Below are 22,815 nucleotides of genomic sequence, written 5' to 3' on the forward strand. Positions count from 1 at the left end.
GCGTTGTATTGTAGGTGACTGCAAAAACAATTGCTCAACATGAAGAATTAATGAAGAAGACAGAGACCATGAATGTTTTGATAGAAACAAATAAGATATTAAGAGAAGAGAAAGAGAAATTAGAACAAGAACTTCAGCAAATGCAAGCAAAAGTTAGTATGAATTTTAAATTTGTCCTTGAAGCCTCTAAAACCAATTCTCTAAATCAGGGCTTGTCAACTGGTGGTACGTGTACCACCTGTGGTACATTAGGGCCTGCCAGGTGGTACGCGACCATCCGCTTTCCAGCTGTTTGACACTTCTTTAGGGCTGTCAGGGCTCAAGCACCAGGATCAGTGCTGCTTTCCAGCTGAATGGTATTCTTCGGGGGTGTCAGGGCCCAGCAGACGCGCCAGGATCAGCGCCACTTTCCAGCTGATAAACTGATCGGCGCTTCTTCGGGGCTGTCAGGGCTGAAGCGCCAGGATCAGTGCCACTTTCCAGCTGATCGGCGCTTCGGGCTGTCAGGGCTCAGTGGAAGCACCAGGATCTGCACCAGGCTCCATCTTGGAGCTCGGCACTGATCCTGTTGCTTCTGCTGAGCCCCAAAGAATTACCAATCACCTGGAAAGCGGCACTGATCCCGGCGCATCTGCTGAGCCCCGAAGTAGCACTTATCACTTGGAAAGCAACATTGATCCCTGCTCTCACACACACAAATGTGCGAGCAGTTACAGCTGAAGGCGTTGGCCTCGCTGGCCAGGAAGGCACACTGGAGTCCCAGTTACCGGTAAGGCAATCAGCCCGCTCCTCTCCCATCTCCCGCTTTGCCCGGCTCCAGCGTTGGTACTTCCAAAAGTGGCTGCTTCAAGGTCACACGGGCAACCCTCAGCCGCTCACCTCTGTGCCTCCAAATCGATCCCTGGGCGTGCCTGACTGAGTCATAAAAGGGCCAGGTTTGAAGACCCCTGCTGTATATCAATTTTGCCGCATGTCGAGAGGCGTTACCTCACAAGAGCCTCAACTCTGATCGTTGATTGGTCCGCTGTCACTTCGGTCAACTCCCTTGTCAAGCGGCTTGTAATTGGGTGATGCCATTAAACTCTCGCACTGAACGGGAGGGCATGCACTGTGGCTCTTGCTCTCCAATAGGTCACCGTGGAGGGGAGGGTTATTTTACGATGGGGGCAGGTGAGAGAGAGAGACAGGAGGGGAGGTTATGGCGGGAGAGATGAAAACTGCTTCCGAGTGGCCTCATCATGGCTGCCGCCTCCTGTTACGGGTTGTGGTTCTTTCGATCCTGGTGCGCAGCTCCGGTAAATGGGCAGGTAAGCACAAGATAGTTCAGGGCATCCCCAGCTGCCCCTTTTCCTCTTGAGCCTTTTCCGGTAACGGAGGCTCAGGATGCCTAAGTGGCCTTATTGTTAGGAAGCGATGATGAGCTCATGTTGATTTTTTAACCGGAAATCCCCCATCAGAAAATAATTCTTATCATTAGGAGCATGTCTTCTTGTGATAGTTTGGGCTATACCGTGTATTAATTTTCCTCAATTTATGTCTGTAAAGTGATTTGAGGAGTGTGGTTGCTTGGATTATGATAGAAGTTTTAAAGTTAAGTAGCCATCAGGTTTCTTGGTAAAAATGGATTTGGAAGGAAGGAAGGGAGGAAAGGAGGAAGGGAAAAAGAGGGAAGAAAGGAAGGAAATGACAATGAGAGGGAGGGAAGGAAGGAAAGAAGGAAGAAAGGGACAGTGGGAGAGAGGGAGGGATAGAGAATGAGAGAAAGAGGGAGAAATAGACAGAGAGAGAAAGAGAGGGAGACAGAGAAAGAGCGAGAGAGAGATTAAATTATTTATTTATTTATTTATTTTAATCCCATTTATATCCCGCCCTTCTCCGAAGACTCAGGGCAGCTTACAATTTAAGCACAAACCAATGTGCTTAGCAATAGCCTTCATTCTATGTATGTGCCTGCTTATTAGGGCTTTCGCCCCCCCCCCCCCCCCCCAGTGGCATTATTACAAAGTCAGCTTATTGCCCCCAACAATCTGGGTCCTCATTTTACCTACCTCGGAAGGATGGAAGGCTGAGTCAACCTTGAGCCTGGTGGGATGCAAACCGGCAATAATTGCAGGCAGCTGGTGTTACTTAAGGAGGCATTAGCCCACTGCTCCACCAAGGCAGTAACATGGTTAAGTGAATCTGGTTTCCCCATTAACTTTGCTTGTCAGAAGATTGCAAAAGGCCCTGGAACAATGTGACCATCATAAATATGAATTGGTTGCCAAGCATCCAAATGTAAATCATATGACCCTGGGGATGCTGCAATTGTCATAAGTGTGAAAAATGGTCATAAGTCACTTTTTCAGTGCCGTTGTAACTTTGAACAGTTACTAAGCAAACTGTTGTAAGTCAAGGACTACCTGTACTTTATCACTTTTTCCTTTTTTTTTTTTTTTTTTTTGGTTATCAAATTTTTGACACTTTGCTAGGTGACTCGTGGTACTCGAATGTTGCCATATTCTAAAAGTGATGCAATAGGTGAAAAGGTTGAAAAGCCCTGCTCTAAATCAGTCCTTTGGGTTACATTGTTATAAATCTGTGATTTTCATTCAGTTCAGAACTCTAAAAGAATATTGCGCTATTGGTACTTATTTTTAAAAAACTGTTTTGTTCTTCTAAATTTTACGGAATGAAGAAGATCTGATTATTGATTTGTGGAAAATATAAAAACTCGTTTAAAACATATCTGTCTACAGTTACAACCCACAGTCTGTTTACCAACAAATGGGTGATATATTAAAAGATATAAGGCAACAAACTGTTTATTCCCTCAAACAAAAAAGATGGTTGTATTTTGACTGTATGGGGAAGCAATGCTCTGAGTAATTGTCTCCTATGATGATTTCAGGTACGTAAGCTGGAAGCTGATATCTTGCCTCTGCAAGAATCCAATGCTGAGCTCAGTGAGAAAAGTGGGATGCTTCAAGCAGAGAAAAAGTTGTTGGAAGAGGATGTCAAGCGATGGAAAACCCGGACTCAGGTGAGCTCCTTTTAGATTCTAGAACACACATGACATTTCTATAGAATTAAAAACAATTTCTTTCTTAACAGTGGTTGAAAACATAGGAAGAATGAGACAACAAAAGAAAAAAGGAGGTTAATAGTTACTGTCGAGAGTTGTGAGTCTATATGTCCATATATGCTATATAGAAATTAAAAGAAAGAGCAATTAAGGCCATGGTGGCGAACCTATGGCACACGTGCCACAGGCGGCATGCAGAGCCCTCTCTGTGGGCATGTACGTTGTCACCCCAGTCCTAGGCCTTCAGCTGGGTGTTATAAAACATTTTCACTTTAGGCCTCCGACGCCATGTGCAAAAGAAAAAAAGGTTCAATCAATCAATCAATTTCAACTTCTCACGGGGACAAGAAAGAGCTCACAAAGTTGGAATTGAATGATTGAACTTTATTTTTAGTCCCACACAGCAGCAGAAGAAGTGACGCGTTGGAGCTGGAAAGAAGGTGCCGCATGGGGGTGGAGTGGAGCGGTGGGAGCAGGACACTCCATGCAAGGGGTGGGGCGGGGCCTGTGCATGGGGTAGAGAAGCAACGGGGTGGCACTAGTATGGTGGTAGACCAGTTGCTTCCCTCCCCCTGCCAGACACCTGCCGAAGCTGTGCATGGTAAGGTTGCCGGGCCTACCCCCGCTCAGATGCCCCCGCCTCCCTAAGTGTTTTTTTTACTTTCAGCTGCATTCCGTTTCTCCATTCGCTTCTCAGCCTTCGCCACGTGTTTGTGGGACTATCGGTTAAAAAAAAAAGTTCCATCAGACTTTCTAACTACTCACGAGATCTTATGAGAAGAAAGTCTGATGGAACTTTTTTTTTTGCTCCCTGGGGCTGTCCCAGAAATGGCAAGGGACCGGCCCCTGCTGCCCCAGCCCTGGCCCACCCCAACCCAGCTGGGCGCTCTCCTGGTGCATGCACAGGAAACAATGAGCACTCAGGGGCTGCTGGTTTGCAGCTGCAGCTCATTTGCCTCACCCCATCTGTCACGCCCGGCCATTCCCTCACTTTGCTGGGCCCACACCTGTCAAGTTTCCGACATATGGGCTTTTCAAGTGACTCTGAGGTATTGTTTACCTTAAAAGTCCTTTATTAGCCTAATACACCGGCAAATGCTTGCTCGAAGGAAGCTGGAATATGAAATCTCCGCCCCTTGCACAATATATTAAAACACAATTCTCCACCTTTCTAATTTTGTCATTAATCATATTCTCCAATTAATTTAAAGAATTAGTTTCCCTTCCGTTGTTCTTTAATTTCAGATGGCCTTGAGGTACAATCCTCTTCCCCCCTCCCAACTTTAATCCGATCTCTTAAAGTAATACACAAGTTTAACATATGAAATGGCTACTTCTTCATCTCTTCAAGCAATAACATTTGATGTTAGCAGTGTTGACAACACCTTTCCTTGCTTGGACCTTGGTGTTCTATAAGTGGCACAAGCCGAGCATTGGCCGGCTAGCATTTGCCCTCTCTGCCATGTTGTAGGGCTGGAGAGGGGAATGCAGCAGTCATGCAGAGCCGCAGCCTGGAACTGCTGGTGGCCAGCAATGTGTGGTGGCTGGAGAGAAAGATGAGAAGGAGGAGAAAGCAGAAAGAGCTTTCCCTCTCTCTCTCTCTCTCTCTCTCTCTCTCTCTCTCTCTCTCTCTCTCTCTCTCTGTGTGTGTGTGTGTGTGTGTGTGTGTGTGTGAGAGAGAGAGAGAGAGAGAGAGAGAGAGAGAGAGAGAGAGAGAGAGAGAGAGAGAGAGAGAGAGACAGGAGGGGAAGAGGAGGAGGAGGAAGTCAAGGTGTTACAAAAAAGGAGAGCCTCCCCTTTTCTTCCCCCCTTCTCTTTTTTTTACCTCCTCCAACTCTTCAGGTGCAGCTGGAGGAAAAGGGCAAGAAGGGGGAGAAAGCAGGGAGAGTTTTTTGTGTGTGAGGGAGACAGAGAAAGAGAGATTGAGCCAGTAGGGAAGCAAAAGTGTGGGGAAAGGAAAGCATTGCACAGTAAGCAAACTTACAAAAAGGATTTCTCTCTTTGTCTCTCACACACAAACGTGCTGCGTTGGGGAGGTGGTGTGCAGGCAGGTGAGAGAGCAAACTCGCAGATGGGCTTTGTGGTCTATTCTTGCCAAATCCCCACCCTAAAATCATAGAACTCTTTGGACTGAATGGGAAGTTAAGAGGAATTGGAATGAATTGAAATTACAAGTCAACTCTCCCCCCCAATTATTTTGTCGGAGATATGGAAAGTGTTTCTTGCTTCTACTTCCTCTCATCTGCTCTTTTATAATTTAATCCAGCCTCACTCAAACTAATGTCTTTTGGGTGTCATGGACCACAGTTCCCATAATCCTGTGACTATACTGGCTAAAAATGCAATGCCTTATTTTCTCTGCAGTATGAGCCTAGGAGGCAGTAGGTCTGTGGGATTTAGATGTATTTAAACATTTGTTTCTTCTGTCTAATTTATTAAATCAATATCTAATTTGAAATAAATGTTTCTGAGAAATCCAAGGTGGCTTACAAAAAAACTCTCACAGACAGCTATTGTAAAGCATCACCAGCACTGCTTAGAACAATATTAAAAGTGTGTATTTTAAGAAAGAAAAACATTAGTATTAATTTACTTAGTGCTGTTTGACCATAAAATGTGTTGTTCTACATATGCCTGACTGAACAGTGTTTGGAGTTGCCTCTAAACGGGTGACGGATGCACTGTTCATATTTTCCTTGGAAGAAATTTCTATAATCGGGGTGCTGTCTCTGAGAAGGCTCTGCTCATGGCCACTGTTCTGTAAGCCAAACCAGGGGGACCATTTGGTCTAAATGGATGGTAAACATAGATGATGAGGGGGATGAAGGCTAAAACATATGACAAATATTTGTGGGAATTGGGTGTGGCTAGCTTAGTGAAAAGGACTAGGAGTGGTGACATGATAACAGTGTTCTAATATTTGATGGCTGCCACAGAAAAAATAGGCAACCTATTTCCCAAAGCATCAGAAGACAATAATAGATGGAAACTAATCAAGAAGAAAACCAGCCTAGAACTAAGGACTTGTGAAAACAACTAACCAGTGAAAAGGCTTGCCTTCAGAAGTTGTGGATGCTCCATCACTGGAGGCTTTTAAGTAGAGATTGGATATTCCATTGTCTGGAATGGTATACATCTCCTGCTTGAGCAGGGTCTTGGACAAAAGACTTCAAAGGTCTCTTACAACTCTCTTACTCTTTGAGAGAAGCGCTACCAACCTCTCCCCCTCCCCTCGTCCCTTCCTGGGCACAGAGAGAGGGAGGGAGGGAAGGAAGGAGGGGAGAGAAACAGGAAGAAAGAAAGGGAAGAAAATAAGGAAGGAGATGGGATGAAAAGGAGGGAGACACGGAAGAAGGGGAGGGAGGGAGGAAAGGAAGGAAGGAGATTGGAATAAGAGGGAGGGAGGGTCTGAGGGAAGTCCTGCCTTAGCACTTGACCACCAGCAGCCCTGTTGCCCTTTCGCCATCCCCTAGTGGTCTCCCATCCTATTGCTGAGGATGCTTTGGTTACAAAAGCCAGGTCTCCTCGCAAGGAGAGGGAATGGGCCTCTGACCCACGCACTTTGCCCTCCTGCACCCACCATGAGCAACCTAGCCAAGGAGAGTGAGCACAGAAGCAGTAACCTTGAGGGGGAGGTAAACACAGCTGGGCACCCTCTCGGGAAAGTGAGGCTAGGGTAGGCAGGGCTGTGGGGTCCTGGTGCTGTGGGAGCTCAAGGGCTGGGCTGGGTGTTTGACCTCTGCTGCTCAGGGCTCTGGGCAGTCCGTGCCACCATCCAGGGGCCCCCTGCATGGCCTGAGGCTCAGTGAGGCTCCTCCAGTGGACCATGCCCCGGCGCTTGCCCCGGTCCCACCGGGTCTCCACTGGAGACCTTCAGATCCACCCCAGTCCTGCCCAGACCCGCACAAGTGCTCCTGACGCGAGTGACGTTGAGCTGGCCACACCCACCCAGTAGGCCATGCCCAAGCCATCCACGGCCATCCACGCGACAATAAATAAGTGGGGTTTGGGTTGCAGTTTGGGCACTCAGTCTCTAAAACTGAATAAAGGTATGAAAACGCTTGAAGAATGAGATCAATAATAAAATGTGAGAAGTTTCACGGGTGAAGTTTACTTGAAAAAATAAGAATAAATAAAACTAAAGTCATAAAAAATTAAATAAGTTAGTCTTTAAGATTTCATAAGACTTTTTCTTCTAAAGTATCAGTTATAAGTGGTGAAGAAGTAGTAGATTATATCTTGGTGGGGTGTTTTGTGTGTGTGTGTGTGAGAGAGAGAGAGAGGGAGAGAGAGAGAGGCATCTTTGCCGCCTTTGTCCAAGCAGCAGTATCTCTTACTGATAGCCTATTTTTGAAATGTAAATGTAGTATAATATATTAGCTCTTCTGTTATAAAAAGTTTGTTATAAAGAATATAACAACAAACCTCACTGGGGAATGCAATAATCCATTTTAATAAGGAGAAATAAACCTTATGTATCAAATTTGTACCCTAAATCCCTAGAATCTCTGAATATCTATTTATAGCATTGGTTCCTAATATCTAGTATAGAAGAAACCCTTTGGATATGGTCATTATGATCCACATCAGTTTTGGTTTTACTTTTACACTTTTACACTCTTTCACTTTCTGAAAAGCACAAGAGTACTAAAGTAAAACTATATCTTCCTTAAGTTTAAGATGGTTTAATGTTCTCTTCCAGCATTTACTGAGCCAACAAAAAGATGCAGATGTTGAAGAATATCGGAAGCTTCTTTCCGAGAAGGAGGTGAACAACAAACGCATTCAGCAGCTAAGTGAAGAAATAGGCAGACTTAAAGCAGAAATTGCAAGGTGATTTGTAAAGAACATCTTGTGATTTGTGAAACTTTGTGATACTGTGAGATCTTTTCTGAAAACTAAAATATTGTATTCCTTTATATGAGCTCAAAACATGTTTAAAAAACTGATTTTAATCCATATATATTTGTTAAAATTTTTACTTGTGGGGAATTAGATGTCCTTGTTCCACTTATCTAAGTCGTACTCTTGTACTGAATTTTTTTCCTTAAATGCACTGCATCTTGCTTTCTTGATACTCCATGTTTGATCGTTTCATCCTTCCTGCAATGCAGATAAAGCTGGATAATTTTATAGTAACTGAAAAGCTTTTGTAGTAGAACAAATGCTTTATATCCTAATTTCACTGCCCCACATCTCCAATTATCTCAAATGGATGAGAAAAGGATGAGAAAAATCTTTGCCCAGCTCCCTAGATGATGTACATGGAAACTTGGATCCAGAGTTTTCTTGACAGATTAGAATAGCATTTGCGCAGAATACTGTCACTGTATTTTTCATACTTTCCTGACCCACTACCCCAACACTCACTTTTCAGAAGTAGGATATTAAATTTGGAATCAGGAGAAGATGGACCAGGAAAGACCTTTGCAGTCTGAAATCAAATATTCTATTTAAATTGCTCAAATGATTCTTTTTGTAAAAAAATAAGTACAGCAGTTGTATGTGGTGTTCATTTGCATTTAATTCTTTTTCAATTAATTTTAAGAACCAATGCATCACTGACAACAAATCAGAATCTGGTCCAGAGCCTCCGGGAAGATCTAACAAAAACAAAAACAGAAAAGGAAACGCTTCAAAAGGACTTGGAAATGAAAGTAGTAGACATCCAAGAGAAAGTCAAGACAATAACTCAAGTCAAGAAAATTGGACGTCGCTACAAGACTCAGTATGAAGAGCTGAAAGCACAGTATGATAAAGTAAGGCTCTTGGCATACGTGGCCTGTGAAAGTTGAGCAGCATAATTTTGAAGCACCTGATAGTTTTCAGGTTTATAGTCACCTGATTAGGTCATACATCTGTCTAGTCTTCGTGCTTTCTGTTAATGTCACTAATATTTAACTCTACATACTAAATCTAAAATTATCCACGGAGAGAGAATCTATACACTTAAGAGGTGTTCAACAACACTGAACATTGATGATAACTTGATTTCCTCAATATATTTTCCATGGTACTGAAGAGAAGCCACTTCTTTTGCTTTAGACAGGTGTTTCTTCTTTCCCATCTCCCAATCACTGTAACATTGATTGATTGTGTTGGATACCTTAGGGCCATAGCCAAGCAAAACTTCCTTTTCTTCATCTCACAAACACTTACCCATCTTCTCAAATAACCAGTCTATGTGGAGGGCCTGAAATACTCAATGATCTTCTGTAATGGCTAAATGGTCTGTGTGCAATCAACCCCAATCACTTTTAAGCATGTGCTGTAATTCTGTTGAAAACTGTTTTTTTTTCTCAGAAAAACAAGAGAAGTAAAATATATGTACGTATATGTTTATGTGCGTGTGTGTGTGCATGTGTATGTGTGTCTGTTCATTTGCCTATCTCTCACATCCCAAATACTAGGGGAAGAAATATTTATTTAGCTACTTATTTATTAAATTTATACACCCCATCTCACCATCCAAAGCAACTAAAAATATTAGCCTGTAGTTGTGAAACAAAACAAAAACTTGCCAATCCTGTTGAAGCTCTCTTGTTACTCCATGTAGGCCTGCAATGTTGAATTTTATCTCTACAGCCTTGGTGCCAGTGTGTAGGAGTTCTCTATGATGTACTGTTTTAGAAGTTATCAGCATATATAAGACTGGATATGGTTGTACAAACATTATTATTAATGGTCTAAAATTGCAGATGGTTGCTGAGGTTTCCACACAGTCTTTTGTGGAGCAGTCAGAACATGCTTCAGACAAAGAACATCAGGAGATGAAAGAGGCTCTAAACCAAGCTGAGGTCAAAATAAAAGCTTTAGAGGGGCAGATTGAAATTCTTCAGAAGGTAAGAGAACTTTCAAGGGGAGTAGCTGTGCAGCTCTGATGTACTTACTAGCAAAACAGAAGTGGAGCATTGTCACTTGAAAATTCTTAAGCATTTAAAGCTTAAGCCTCCACAAATAGTGGTTCTGCGAATAAAATAGGAGATTTCCCTCTGGGTACCTGAAGTCCTTTGGGGAAATTGTATGATCGACAAAGGCTTTATAGCAGTGCCCACCCATCCCCAACAACCTTTTGGGCACTAGGGACTGGTTCTGTGGAGAAAGGTTTTTCTGTGGAGCAGAGGAGGCGTGGTTTTGCGTGCTGCCTGCACCTTGCAGATAGGACTTCGCTTGTTTGTGTGGCCCCATTGCTGGTATGCCGTGAACCAGTGTGGTCCATGGACCAGGGGTTGGGGACCCCTGCTTTATCGAATCCATTCATTGGTTTGCTACCATAGGAAAAAAAATAATAGAAGCCTGATCAATAGCAAACTATAGCATGCTTTAAAGTTCTTGTAGCAGATTTATGTGAAGAATTCCTACTATTTTATCAATCCCATCAGCTATGGAAAGTTGCAGTGTCCTAATGTTTCCATGCCTCGGTTTCAATAGACTCTAGGAGAGAAGGACACTGAAGTAAAGAATCTTCAGGAGCAAGTATCCCAGTTGCAATCAGAGCTTTCCCACCTTCAACAAGATCTACATGAAAAAACAACACAGGAAGAACAACTCAGACAACAAGTTGCTGAGAAAGAAGAGAAAACTAAAAAGACACTTCTGGCTGCCAAGCAGAGGATTGCACAGCTGGCAGGTGAGTTGGCTTTAAGGATTTTAAATTTTAAAGGAAATGCTGTTTTAAACTAGTGAGTTTGTAGAAGATTGACTATCTGATTTTGATTTAAATTAGCTTTTGGGAATTACTGTTGGCTTTTCAAGTGATTGTTGAACCTAAGTAGCATATGGGCTAACATAAAAGAAGAGTCTTTGTCAGATAATTCCTAATGCTAGTATTATCATAGTTGCTATTTTCTTGGAAGAGGTTTAATAAGTAGAGAAGGAAGGAGAACTAGAGAAAAAAGAGATATTTGATACTTTTGTTTTTAGCTATCTTTTATTGTTTTTTATTGTTGTGAGCCACTTGGAAATCATTATGTGAAGCCATATAAGTCCTGTAAATAAATTTTCATATTAGTGGAGCAAATACTATAAGACTACTCTGTCTTCTATTGATAAGACAAGACCAAGAACTTCTCTTTTTTTCCCTTGGTAGGAAATACATGCTCAATTTATGCTCATACTTAGTTTTCTCAAAGGAGAGAAGCAGACTTGGCCATCTTTAGAAACTGGAGCCAATCCTTATGAAAAAGAAAATTTCTGCGAGAGGAAACAGAATGCTTAGAAGCTAGTGCTGGACCACTACAAAGAAGGAGGTATCCTCCTCCCTTTTGCCTTGTAAGAGAAGGCCTTCCCCCCAAAAAGTAGCTGGGACTACAGGAACACTACTATTCCCCTTACAACCACAAAGAAATGGTGTCAGCAGGAGCAAGGCTGTCCCAGAGGAAGCAGTTAAATAGCATCTTCAATGGCTTAGGAGAGAACCAGGGGGCTGGATAGAACTAAGTTTGTCTACATAGAGCTTACTCTGTAGGGTATAGAAAAATCAACTTGTTTGAACTCTGGTGTTAGAGAATGCTTCTGCACATTCCTTGGACAGCAAGTGCTGAGGCATATAATTCTTTCCTTCTTCCAAGGAAGAAGTTTGTAACGCTTATAAAACTGTCCAGTTCATATTTTGGCTAAGAATTCTTCAAAAAATATATCTCTTTGCTAAAATACTTCGGTAAGCACTATCAAAATGAAGTGATTGATTTTTCTCTTCTTTAATTCAGGGGCAAAAGATCAGCTGACTAAAGAAAATGAGGAATGGAAGCAAAAGAGTAGCACATTGGAGGAACAAAAGACAGAGTTAGAAGTTCGGATGAGTGCACTTAAATCACAATATGAAGGCCGAATTTGTCGTCTAGAGCGAGAACTCAGAGAGCAACAAGAGAGACATCATGAACAGCGAGATGAGCCTCCAGAATCTACTAACAAGGTAGATGTTTTGTGCTAAACAAGACTTCTGCAGATTGGACATTTTTATGTTTTCTTTGCCTTTCATCCTCTGCATAAGTTAATGAAAGAGATTGCCTAGACTAGCACTGATGATGTTAGTTTGTTTGGGTAATGAAATGTCTGCAAGAAAACAGCCAAGCTCAAAGAGCCTCAAGGACCCCTCACCTCAACCCTGGGCTACAAATATTCTCCTTTATTGGTAGATTGCCTTGGAGTCTATTTTTCTAGACTCCTATCCCAAGGCAACCAGGAATAATTTAAGATGGGAAAATCATCAGTTATGTCCTAAATGATATGCAGGAGCCTATGCTTCATCCAGCTTGAGGATATATGTGGGCAAACATCATCCATTTACCAACTGCCTACCTGATGAAATTGCAATAAAGGCTCAGGATAAATACCACCCTATTCTGGAATATCTGTTGATTGTAAGCTATTTCAAGATTTTAAGAATAGGTAGCAGTATTCAAATATATTAAATGAATAACTTAACTACAAATATATTTGTGGCTATCTTGCCTCCTCTGGCTTAAACTAATTCTTATCATTAGGCTCCAGAGCAGCAAAGACAGATCACTCTCAAATCAACTCAAGCTGCAGGTGACCGAGGAATGTGAGTTCTTGATTTTTTTTTCTATTATACGTTTCAAGCCTTCTTAAACTTAATTTAGAAGCAAAGCATAGCTCATCTTGTCTCCTTTCTTCTTTAGTTTTCTTCTTTTGTAAGAATGAAAGTTGCTAAGTTTTTAATGATAGTGAAAATAATAAAGACCACCAAATGGATAGTTCTAAACCTTTTTCCTTTGGAAAGGACACATTCCATAGCAGAAAGAATTAAGAATAGATTAAAAAAAACTAAGTTATAAGACCTATAGACAAATCTATGATGCAACCACTATTGAAATGTAAAGTAGGAGAGTCCACAGGGATCAGTAAAAAGATGTTCAAGATGGTCACCACCATGAAATTAAGCCTACAATTTGAATTTTTTGCTCCTCTCCCTGATTCCACCCATTCCCCACAACACTTGTGCCATGAAAAATTATGGTCAGCTTGCCTTCATAAAGATCTTGAGCTGAAAAACATGTATGAAAAGATGTCCAAAACTGTCAAGAAGCTGGGATTCTTTCCCTTTGAGGGAAGATCTGTACATTTTAATCTTTTTTTTACACTGAAAGGGAAAAAAAATCTAGATTTTTATTTATTTTTTGGTTGGGTTGGTTGGTTTTTCCTTTACTTAAGAGAAGCTGCATTGTACTCATGATTACATGCTTAAAACATCCACCAACATATCATTTTGGATTATTTCTAGAGCTAGTGCTTCAGATCCACCAACAGCCAACATCAAGCCAACTCCTGTTGTGTCTACCCCAAGCAAAGTTACAGCTGCTGCCATACCCGGGAACAAGCCCACCCCAAGGGCTAGCATCCGTCCAATGGTTACACCTGCTACAGTCACCAATCCTACAACTACTCCAACAGCCACCGTTATGCCAACAACACAAGTGGAGACTCAGGAAGGTAATTTCTGATTGAAACATTAAAAAACATTAAAAATAAATGTAAGGACATAATAAGCAAGTGCTTATTTTTAAACAGGTAAGCAGGTAAGTTTTTTGAACCTCTAGAAAACTGGATCAAAGTCAAAAGGTTGACTCACATGCTAGTATACAGCACTATGTAAAGCCCCTTAATTAGTTAAAGAAAATGTATATTTGGCTTGAGATTGAGAAAATCACAGGTGGAGTGAAAGCTTATAACATCCCCCATCATAACACTTGGGATGTCCCTAATTCAAGGATTTTATGCAGCCTGAATCTTCTCATTAAACTCTAAAGATCTCTGTGATAGTATCTTGTAAAATAGAAATTTTTGAGCATTGTTGCAAAAATCTACTTAAAAGTGTGAAAAGATGAGAAATGGAACTTGGGGAAAAAATATTTGGTGGGCTGTAATCTGAACTCTGGTGGAAAGGATACAAATTTATTATAAAGTGTAGTATTTGTTTACTCTAGGTTCTGTTCCTTGTTGATGAAAATAGCATCCATTTCACAGTGACTATGGCTAAAATATCTAATCCTTTTTGTTGTATATTTAATCATAAATCTTAAAATTGCAAGAGATGCTTGTCTCAATATCTAAATGCCATACTATATTAACATGAATCATATTTCAGCGTAACGGTTACCTGAAGGTAGAAAACTTAAATACGGATTAATTTGACTCTGCCAGCAGCAACATCACTGTTTTTGTTTTTTTAAGGAAGTGAGATGACAACTTCTAGAATTATTTTCCCGCATTCTGAGCTGAGATTCCAGCTCTCACCTTAAACATGAAAACGATACATGAAACTGACCAACGTCCTAACTTCATTTCAGCCATGCAGTCAGAAGGACCAGTTGAACACGTTCCAGTCTTTGGAAGCACAAGTGGGTCTGTGCGATCCACGAGCCCCAACGTGCAGACCTCTCTTTCCCAGCCCATCTTGACGGTTCCGCAACAGACTCAGGCCACAGCTTTTGTACAGCCTACTCAACAGAGTCATCCTCAGATCGAACCAGCTGCCCAAGAACCAGCCGTCATGGAGGTGGTACAGAGCTCCCAGATGGAAAGACCTTCTACGTCAACGGCAGTGTTTGGCACAGGTTTGGTTTCTGGAAACCACCACATCCACCTTCTTCATTCAGTCGTTTAGATTCAGCTCTCAAATTTTCAGGAAAAAAACTCACTTTGGCTAGGAGTTGAAGCCTACCTAGATTGTACCCAGATTAGGAGTGTGTGATGTAAATGTTGACAGTGTAATATAAAAGTAATTAAAAGTCAGCATTTTAGAAGCATTGATTATAAGCAACCAAGCTGTCTGTAAGGACTCACCTCAGTTAGCCACCCAAGAAAGCAGAACTCTTGAAATAGGCATTGTCTCAAAAGGATACTTTTATTAGGGACTAGTGACAGTAGGAAAGTTAAGGCAAGATCTGGGGAAAACCCCATTTAAACAGTAAACTAGCAGTCTCCCTCCTCCCACCAAAATCATAATGTCCATTTGAAATCCAGCCAATCCACAGGTGGCATGATATTTGGGTACCTGGCACAAGTTGGCGTGCATCACAAGGTCTTCTCCAGTTTCCTTTCTCCGTAACTGTCTCCCTGATAAGGGAGGCACTTTCTTCTCTCATTTGGATAGAGGTGGGAGAGGAAAAGTAGAAAGTGAAAGTTCTCCCAAGCAACAGTAAATTCCCCCCCACCTCCAGCAGAATGGCAGGCCCCAAACAAGAATATATATGCAGAGAAACAAGAAGGGTTTGGGGATCTGTCCATCGAAAGAAGAATTCCATAGCCACTGTTTGTTTGTTTGTTTGTTTGTTTTTCTTTTTCTTAGATCTTTAATGTAACGAGTTTGACTAAAGGAAAACATTCCCTTTTAGTTTCAGCTACTCCCAGCTCATCTCTGCCCAAACGAGCACGAGAGGAAGAAGAGGAGAATGCTGTTGAAAACTCAGAACAGATTCCCGAGGAAATGGTTGATCTGCCTCTTGCAAAGAAACTGAGAACTTTGCAAAGAGTTGGGCCAGAGGTTTGTAAGGGAAACTGGGACTATGAGCATCTCAAGAAAAAACAACAATGCAGTCTTAGATATTGGCTTTCAGCCATTTTGAACATCATCCTGTATTACAGAGGTCCCCAGCCTTTTGGGCACCATGAACCGGTTAGGTGAAGAGAGGTTTTTCTATGGACCGGAGGGGGCTTGGCTTTGGCTGCTGCCTGCATCCTGTGGATGGGGTTTTCCTTGTTTGTGCAGACCGGTTGCTGTCATGGCACGGCCGGGTACTGGTCCACAGCCCGGGGGTTGGGGACCCCTGCTGAATTAGTTGCAGGGTCCCAGGGTCATGTGATCTCCTTTTACGACCTTCTGACAGGCAAAGTCAGTGGAGAAGCCAGATTCAGTTGACAACCATGTTAGTAACTTAACAACTGTAGTGATTCATTTAACAGCTGTGGCAACAATGGTCATAAAATGGGGCAGAACTCACTTAACAACTGTTTTGCCTAGCAACAGAAATTTTGAGCTCTGTGGTTATAAGGAACTGCCTGTACCATGTTTTTCATTAAAATTGTCTTATACTGTATTCATTTGTCAGATATCAAATGACAACTTATAAAGAGATTGCAGGTTTAAATGAGTGTATAGTATCAGTTATCAGTAATTAAACACGTTCAATTTTAACAACTGCCCATGGAAGCTGTTAAAACTTAAAGGTTTGACCTTGGTATTCGTGGATTTATTACTAAGATTTGCAAATTATTATAGTTACTGTCAGGACCCACCCCAATCCACATCTTAGGAAAGAAGAAGTCTTGGAGACAGGATTGTCCAAACAGGAACTTTTACTAAAACATGGTTGACAGTGGATAATCTAGACAGGATCTGGAAATTGTCTCGCAGGTCGATACTTTAAAGTGTCCCTGAGTAAAACCCCTCCCCTCAGTCCATTTGGTCAGTCCCGGATCAGTTAAGTTTCAGGTGTCAAACTCCTCATGGGAAAAAAGAGCCCCAGTATCATTTGCAACATTATTACTTCCTCCCCTTCACATTCCCATCGGATATACAACCCAGAGTTCCGCCCTCCCCTCTTTCTTTGTTGTTCTTAGTTCAAAGGGTTTCTTCCCTGGTCTTTTGTGATGGCCTCCAGGCAGGCTGAATAAACAAACCTTGCACCTGAGAAATAGAGATGGCTCTTAACAACCCTGCCTTCTCTTCCCCTCCTTGGAAAAATGGCAGAATCCAGTAAGGGGGTGAGATTTAGATTTGCACAGTTAGAAATGAAATATAAATGGATTCTGACATTGTGCCCTCTTTCCTCTTTTTTTTTATAAAGAGAGGTCCACCTGTGGAAGAAACAAAATATAACATTAGCCTGGTTTGTTAGGATATTCTGTATGAAACCTCTTAAGCAACTTGGGTGCTGTAATGTGATGTTTATTGACCCACTCATTTTCTGAGGAGGAGAGGTGTTTCCAAGCTACTCAGTATTGAGTTGCTCCATGGTGTTTCCTTGAGTCCAGGATTTCTTTCACCTTGAAGTGTTGTTCTCCTTCCACCATGATAGGAGGTGGTGGTGTGGGGTTTGTTCGTAGGGGTGACTGTTGTTCTCTTTTTAGTAAACTGCAGTGAAAAATTGGGTGTATCTGCCTAAGATTTTTGGGTAATTCTAATTCTACTGTTACTGGGTTTATGATTCTTTTAATTGGAAAAGGTCCAATATATTTTGGTCCGAGTTTTTTTGTTTTGTTTATATTTTATTTTATTTTATTATTCTTTACATACATATGTTAATTTTCCAAACAACGTGTGAGCTGAGTTCATAATCCATTAATACATATACAAATTTCACTTTTTGGATTTCTTTTCCAACCATTTATAAAATCAGCTCCAACTTTCATAATATTCTGATTCTTCTTTATCTTTTAATCTCATAGTTAATCTGTCCATTTCTGCACATTCCAGTATCTTCTTTATTAGTTCTTCTTCTGATGGTACTTGTTCATTTTTCCAGCATTGTGCATAACTTATTCTTGCTGCAGTTATAATATGTAAAACCAAGTATGTATTTTGTTTATTAGTCTTTCCTGGTAGCATACCTAATAAAAATAATTCAGGATTAAATGTTACATGTTCTCCTAATATATTTTCTAGCCAAGTATGTATTTTCCTCCAATAAGCTTTTACTTTATCACATGTCCACCAAGTATGATAATATGTACCTATACTACATTGACATTTCCAACATTTACCTGATACATTTTTAACATTTTTTGCAAATATAGCTGGAGATAAATGCCATCTATAAAACATTTTATACAAAGTCTCTTTGTATGCAGTTGACATTGTCAATTTATAATTTCTCTCCCATAATATTTGCCATTCTTCTAATTCTATATTATAGCCAAAGTTCTCCGCCCATCTTGTCATTGACCCTTTGATTTGTTCACTTTCCATCTCTAAAGTTAACAAAAAATTATACAACTTTTTAATTAGTTTCTCATCAGAAGTTAATATCAAACACATTTTGTTCTTTATAAAATTCAAACATTTTCATGTCTTTTTCATATCTATTTTGTATTTGTAAATGTACCCACCATGACATGTTGATAACCTGATGTTCCAATTCTTGCTTCATGTCCCATCAATATTTAAAATATCTTTGTCCATGTTTTTTCAAAATCTAACAAATTTACGTGTGAAAAAGCTTCAATTATTGATAACCACCCTGGAATTTTTACATATATTTTCATTTTGATCTTTTCCCATACAGTTATCAAAGCATTTCTAATACAGTGATTTTGAAAATAACTATGAATTTTGTTTTTCCCATACCATAGAAACGCGTGCCATCCCAACTGTAAATCGTGTCCCTCCAAACATAACAACCTTTTATTCCTAAGCATTATCCATTCTTTCACCCATGTCAGTACAGATGCTTGATAATACAAAGTCCACTCAGGTAAACCAAAACTCCCATTTTCTTTAGTATCTTGCACAGTTTTCTTTTTTATTCTAGCTTTTTTTCCCTGCTGAGTTTTTTACAGGGTTGTAGGGATTTAAGGTATTTTGTGGATAAATATACCATCTCTCCCACCCTGAATGGTCTGGGATTGACTCTTTTTTTGTCTGCTTGCTCTTTGTATACTTGTCTAGCTTCGTCTAAAGCTTTCCTAACAATTGGCCAGATGTTTTGCAATTAAGCAATCCATTCCTTCAGTGCTGGAATTAATGGTTCATTTGGGGTTAGTTCTGGCATGGGGTTGAAACTTTGACCGGTAGCTACTTGAAAAGGAGTGTAACCTGTGCTGGAGTGGACTGCATTATTATATGCCACTTCTGCGAAAGGCAGTAGGTCCGTCCAATTTGTTTGCTGGAAATTAAGAAAGCATCTTAAATATTGTTCAAGTACTGAGTTTGAACTTTCAGTCGAACCCCCGTCTGAGGATGATGATTAGATGGGTAGTTCCTAAAAGGGATAAAAATTCTTTCCAAAATGCCGACGTAAATTGCACCTCCCCTATCAGATATGATGCGTTGTGGTGCCCCATGCAATCTGTAAATATGCTGCACGAAAAGATTTACTAAGGCTTTTGTGGTGGGGATCTTTTGGCAAGGGATGAAGTGCACTTGTTTGGAAAACAAATCTGTGACCGTCCAGACTACAGTGTTCCCGTTGCTTTCTGGTAATTCCACTATAAAATCCATGGCAATTTCTTTCCATGGGACTGAGGGGTTCGCCACCATTGAAACAGTCCTGGCGATTTCCCTTGCAGCCTCTTAGCCGTCACGCAAATTTGGCAGCTGCCCACATAGCTTTCTATGTCCTTTTTCATGGATGGCCACCAAAATTGCCTTTTAGTGAAGTGTAAGGTTTTTACAAAACCGAAATATCCTGCTGATTTTGTATCATGGCACAGCTGCATGAAATTGATCCTCTGGGTGGCAGGTATGTATAACTTCTCACCCACCCAAGGTAGTGCATCTTTAATCGTGCACACATGTCTATTTTTCTGGAACCATTTATCAATTTCCAAAGACTTTCGGAATTCTATTCCAGTTTGGCTATCCACCCGTGGCTTTATTTTTGCTTCGGTCCTGGTGGTGACCAGTGCTGCCAGTTGTTCGGGCATAAGTGGTTTAGAATCTGTGACCCGTGTGCTGTTATATTGGGGAAGGCGAGATAATGCATCCGCCAAAAACTTCTTACCACCCGGTAAGTGTTTGAGAATGAAATTGAATCGGTGAAAATGTTGGGACCAGCGGGCTTGCTTAGGAGTGAGTTTCCTGGGTGTTTTTAGTGCTTCCAAATTTTTGTGGTCTGTCCAGACCTGGAAGGGGATTTTATTTCCTTCAAGGAACTGGCGTCATGTAAGTAATGACCACCACACAGAGTAAGCCTCATTTTCCCACATGGCCCAATGTTGTTCTGTCTCTGTGAGTTTCCTGGATGTATATGCACATGGTTGCAATGCCCCCTCATCATTTTACTGTAATAATACAGCTCCCACCGCCACATCGCTAGCGTCTGCCTGTATTACAAAAGGTTTATCGGGATCTGGGTGTCTCAGGACAGGTTCGGCAGAAAAAAGTCTCTTTAGCTTCTCAAATGCTACTTGACATTCCATTGTCCACTTCAGGGGCTGGCTGGGTTTCACTGGGGACACCCCCCCTTCATTTTCAACAAGTTTGTGAGTGACAGGGTTATTTGGGCAAGCGAAGGAATGAATTGGCAGTAGAAGTTTGCAAACCCCAGGAAACTGCATTTGCTTCCATGTGCAGGTGGGGTGCCCATTCTAATACTGCCCTGACTTTCTCAGGGTCCATTTCAATGCCCTCTGGGGATATGCGATACCCCAGGTAGTCTATTCTTTCCTAGTGGAATTCACACTTTGATAATTTAGCATATAGGTGGGTGGCCTGCAACTTTTTCAGAATTGCTCTGACTAGGTTAATATGTTCCTCTTTGGTCTCAGTAAAGATAAGGATGTCATCTAGGTAAACCAGGACCCCCTTATATAGGTGCTCTCTTAGTACTTCATTAATTAATTGCATAAAAACTTTGGGCAGTCCAAATGGCAGGACTTTGAACTGGTAGCAACCCATTGGGCAATTGAACGCAGTGTTCCATTCATCTCCTTCCTTAATCCTAATGCAGTAGTATGCTTCTCTCAGGTCTAGTTTGGTAAAAATCCTTCCTTTCAATAGGTGGGATAGCATATCCTTCATTAGGGGTAGGGGATACGGATTACATTCGCTAATTGTGTTTAGAGACCTATAATCCACGCATAAACAAAGCGAGCCGTTTCTTCTCCCTGAACAGGACTGGGGCGGCCACTTTGGGTTTGGCAGGCTCAATAAATCCCCTTTCTGGGGTTTTTTTAATGAATCTTTCCATCTCCATCATTTATTTAGGGCTTATGGAGTACAGCCTGGGCTTTGGGTGTTTTGCCCCGGGTTTGAAATCTATAGCACAGCCTGTGGGTTGGTGAGGGGGGAGCTCATCCGCCTGTTCCTCACTGAAAACTTCAGCAAGGTCCTGGTATTCTTCCGGTATTTCTGGTAACCCCTTCTCTTTCCCCACTGGTGCTGTCTCCTCTCTTCAGTTGGGGGGGTGCTTTGGGGTTTTAAGTTCCTATGCTCCCCCTCCGGGAAGTTGAGTTCTGAGTCCTCCAGTTTACCCAGGGGTTCCATTTCTTCAGCCATTCCAGTCCTAATATCATTGGGCATTCCATGCCTGGGGTCACTGCAAACATTATGTCTTCCTCATGAGTCCCCAGGGACAGGTGCACTGGTAAGGTGGCTAGGGTAGCTGGGACACCACCACCCCCGCTATGGACTCATCTAATTGGCCAAAGGAGATTGGTTGTTTTAGTCTCCTCACTGCGATGCCCAAATTCCCCGCCAGAGTCTATTAGGGCTTTTACTTTGACGGCTTCAGGCATGGAGGAAGCTAACGTAGTCACTGTCTTAAGAATGGGTGGAATGGATCCACTTACCAAAGGTTCTCCGAGCTGTCCTCTGAGGTGTCCGCCGCCCCTGCAGTGTAGGCCGGAATCCCCTCGCAGTCCTTGGCAGGGGTTGTGGACTCTACAGCCTGTGCCCCTCATGGCAGTTCTTTTAGTTTGCCTTGGGACTTCCCTGGTCTCCTGGAGGGTGATGCCTCTGATTTGCGCTGAGGGCTTTTGAACGGCATTCTGCAGTACAGTGGCTCTCTTTCCCGCATTTGAAACAGCCTGTTTATTTCTTAGCTGTAGCTGGTGGTTTCACTGGCTCGTGTGTTTGCTCGGGTGGCGGGCGGCCCCATGGTTTTCCCCGGCAGTGCCTTTTTATCTCCGCCTCCTCTGCTAGGACATACCAGTCATCAAGATGGTGTGGGTCCTCGAGGCAGGCAAGCGTCATACAGGTCGTAGTTTAGCCCGTCTTTGAAATGGCTAAGTAGGATGTCTTCCGGACAGTTCAGCTTGCTGGCAGTGGCTCGGAATTCTTGGGTTTATTCAGCCACCGGCCATCTGCCCTGCCTCACCATTTTCATTCTCTTTTTTTTTAATTTTTTATTGCTTTTATATAAACATTTATTTAAACAAAAACAAAAAAATACATATAAAAAACAAGACATGACATAAACAATACAATCAACAAAAATACAAAAAGAATACTTAACTTCCATTATTCCTAATCTTTCTAATCATTTTCGGGTGACTTCCTCGAATCCCCCCTATCTGCGTTTCTTCGTTAATCCTCATTAGCAATTTCTATTTCATAATTTTAAATCGTATTTAATATCTACCTATATTTAATTTCTTATCATTTAACAATCATTATTTCATATTCTTAATACTAAACATTAAATTCTAAAACTACAACCTATAAACACCTCCCAAGTCCATTTCAAACTAGTTGGTATAGCAATATTTCTTCAAATAATCCTTGAATTTTTTCCAGTCTTCCACCGACTCTTCTCCCTGGTCACGGATTTTCCCTGTCAGTTCAGCGAGTTCCATATAGTCCATCATTTTCATCTGCCATTCTTCCACCGTTGGTATTTCTTGTGTCTTCCAATTCTTAGCTATCAAAATTCTCGCCGCTGTTGTGGCATACAGAAAGAAAGTAACATCTTTTTTGGCAATTTCTTTTCCGACTATACCCAATAAGAAGGCTTCTGGTTTCTTAATAAATGTATTTTTCAAAACTTTCTTTAATTCATTATAAATCTTTTCCCAGAAGTCTTTTACTATGGGGCAAGTCCACCACATGTGGTAAAAGGTTCCTTCTA

General features: G+C 41.6%; 1 protein-coding gene across 2 annotated transcripts in view; it reads left to right on the forward strand.

Moving 5' to 3' along the window:
* Positions 1 to 22,815, forward strand: part of TPR (translocated promoter region, nuclear basket protein) — a 111,433-nt gene that overhangs the window by 49,836 nt on the left and 38,782 nt on the right. For both annotated transcript variants that reach the window (XM_083359063.1, XM_083359064.1), the window contains exons 28-38: positions 15 to 152; positions 2,891 to 3,022; positions 7,767 to 7,897; positions 8,613 to 8,823; positions 9,763 to 9,906; positions 10,496 to 10,694; positions 11,773 to 11,978; positions 12,550 to 12,611; positions 13,311 to 13,519; positions 14,377 to 14,643; positions 15,424 to 15,572. In XM_083359063.1, the coding sequence (XP_083215189.1) occupies positions 15 to 152; positions 2,891 to 3,022; positions 7,767 to 7,897; positions 8,613 to 8,823; positions 9,763 to 9,906; positions 10,496 to 10,694; positions 11,773 to 11,978; positions 12,550 to 12,611; positions 13,311 to 13,519; positions 14,377 to 14,643; positions 15,424 to 15,572 (1,848 nt within the window). The remainder of the gene's footprint in view (positions 1 to 14; positions 153 to 2,890; positions 3,023 to 7,766; positions 7,898 to 8,612; positions 8,824 to 9,762; positions 9,907 to 10,495; positions 10,695 to 11,772; positions 11,979 to 12,549; positions 12,612 to 13,310; positions 13,520 to 14,376; positions 14,644 to 15,423; positions 15,573 to 22,815) is intronic.

This window comes from Vipera ursinii, assembly GCF_947247035.1.
Source record: "Vipera ursinii genome assembly, chromosome: 3".
NCBI classification, from domain to species: domain Eukaryota; kingdom Metazoa; phylum Chordata; class Lepidosauria; order Squamata; family Viperidae; genus Vipera; species Vipera ursinii.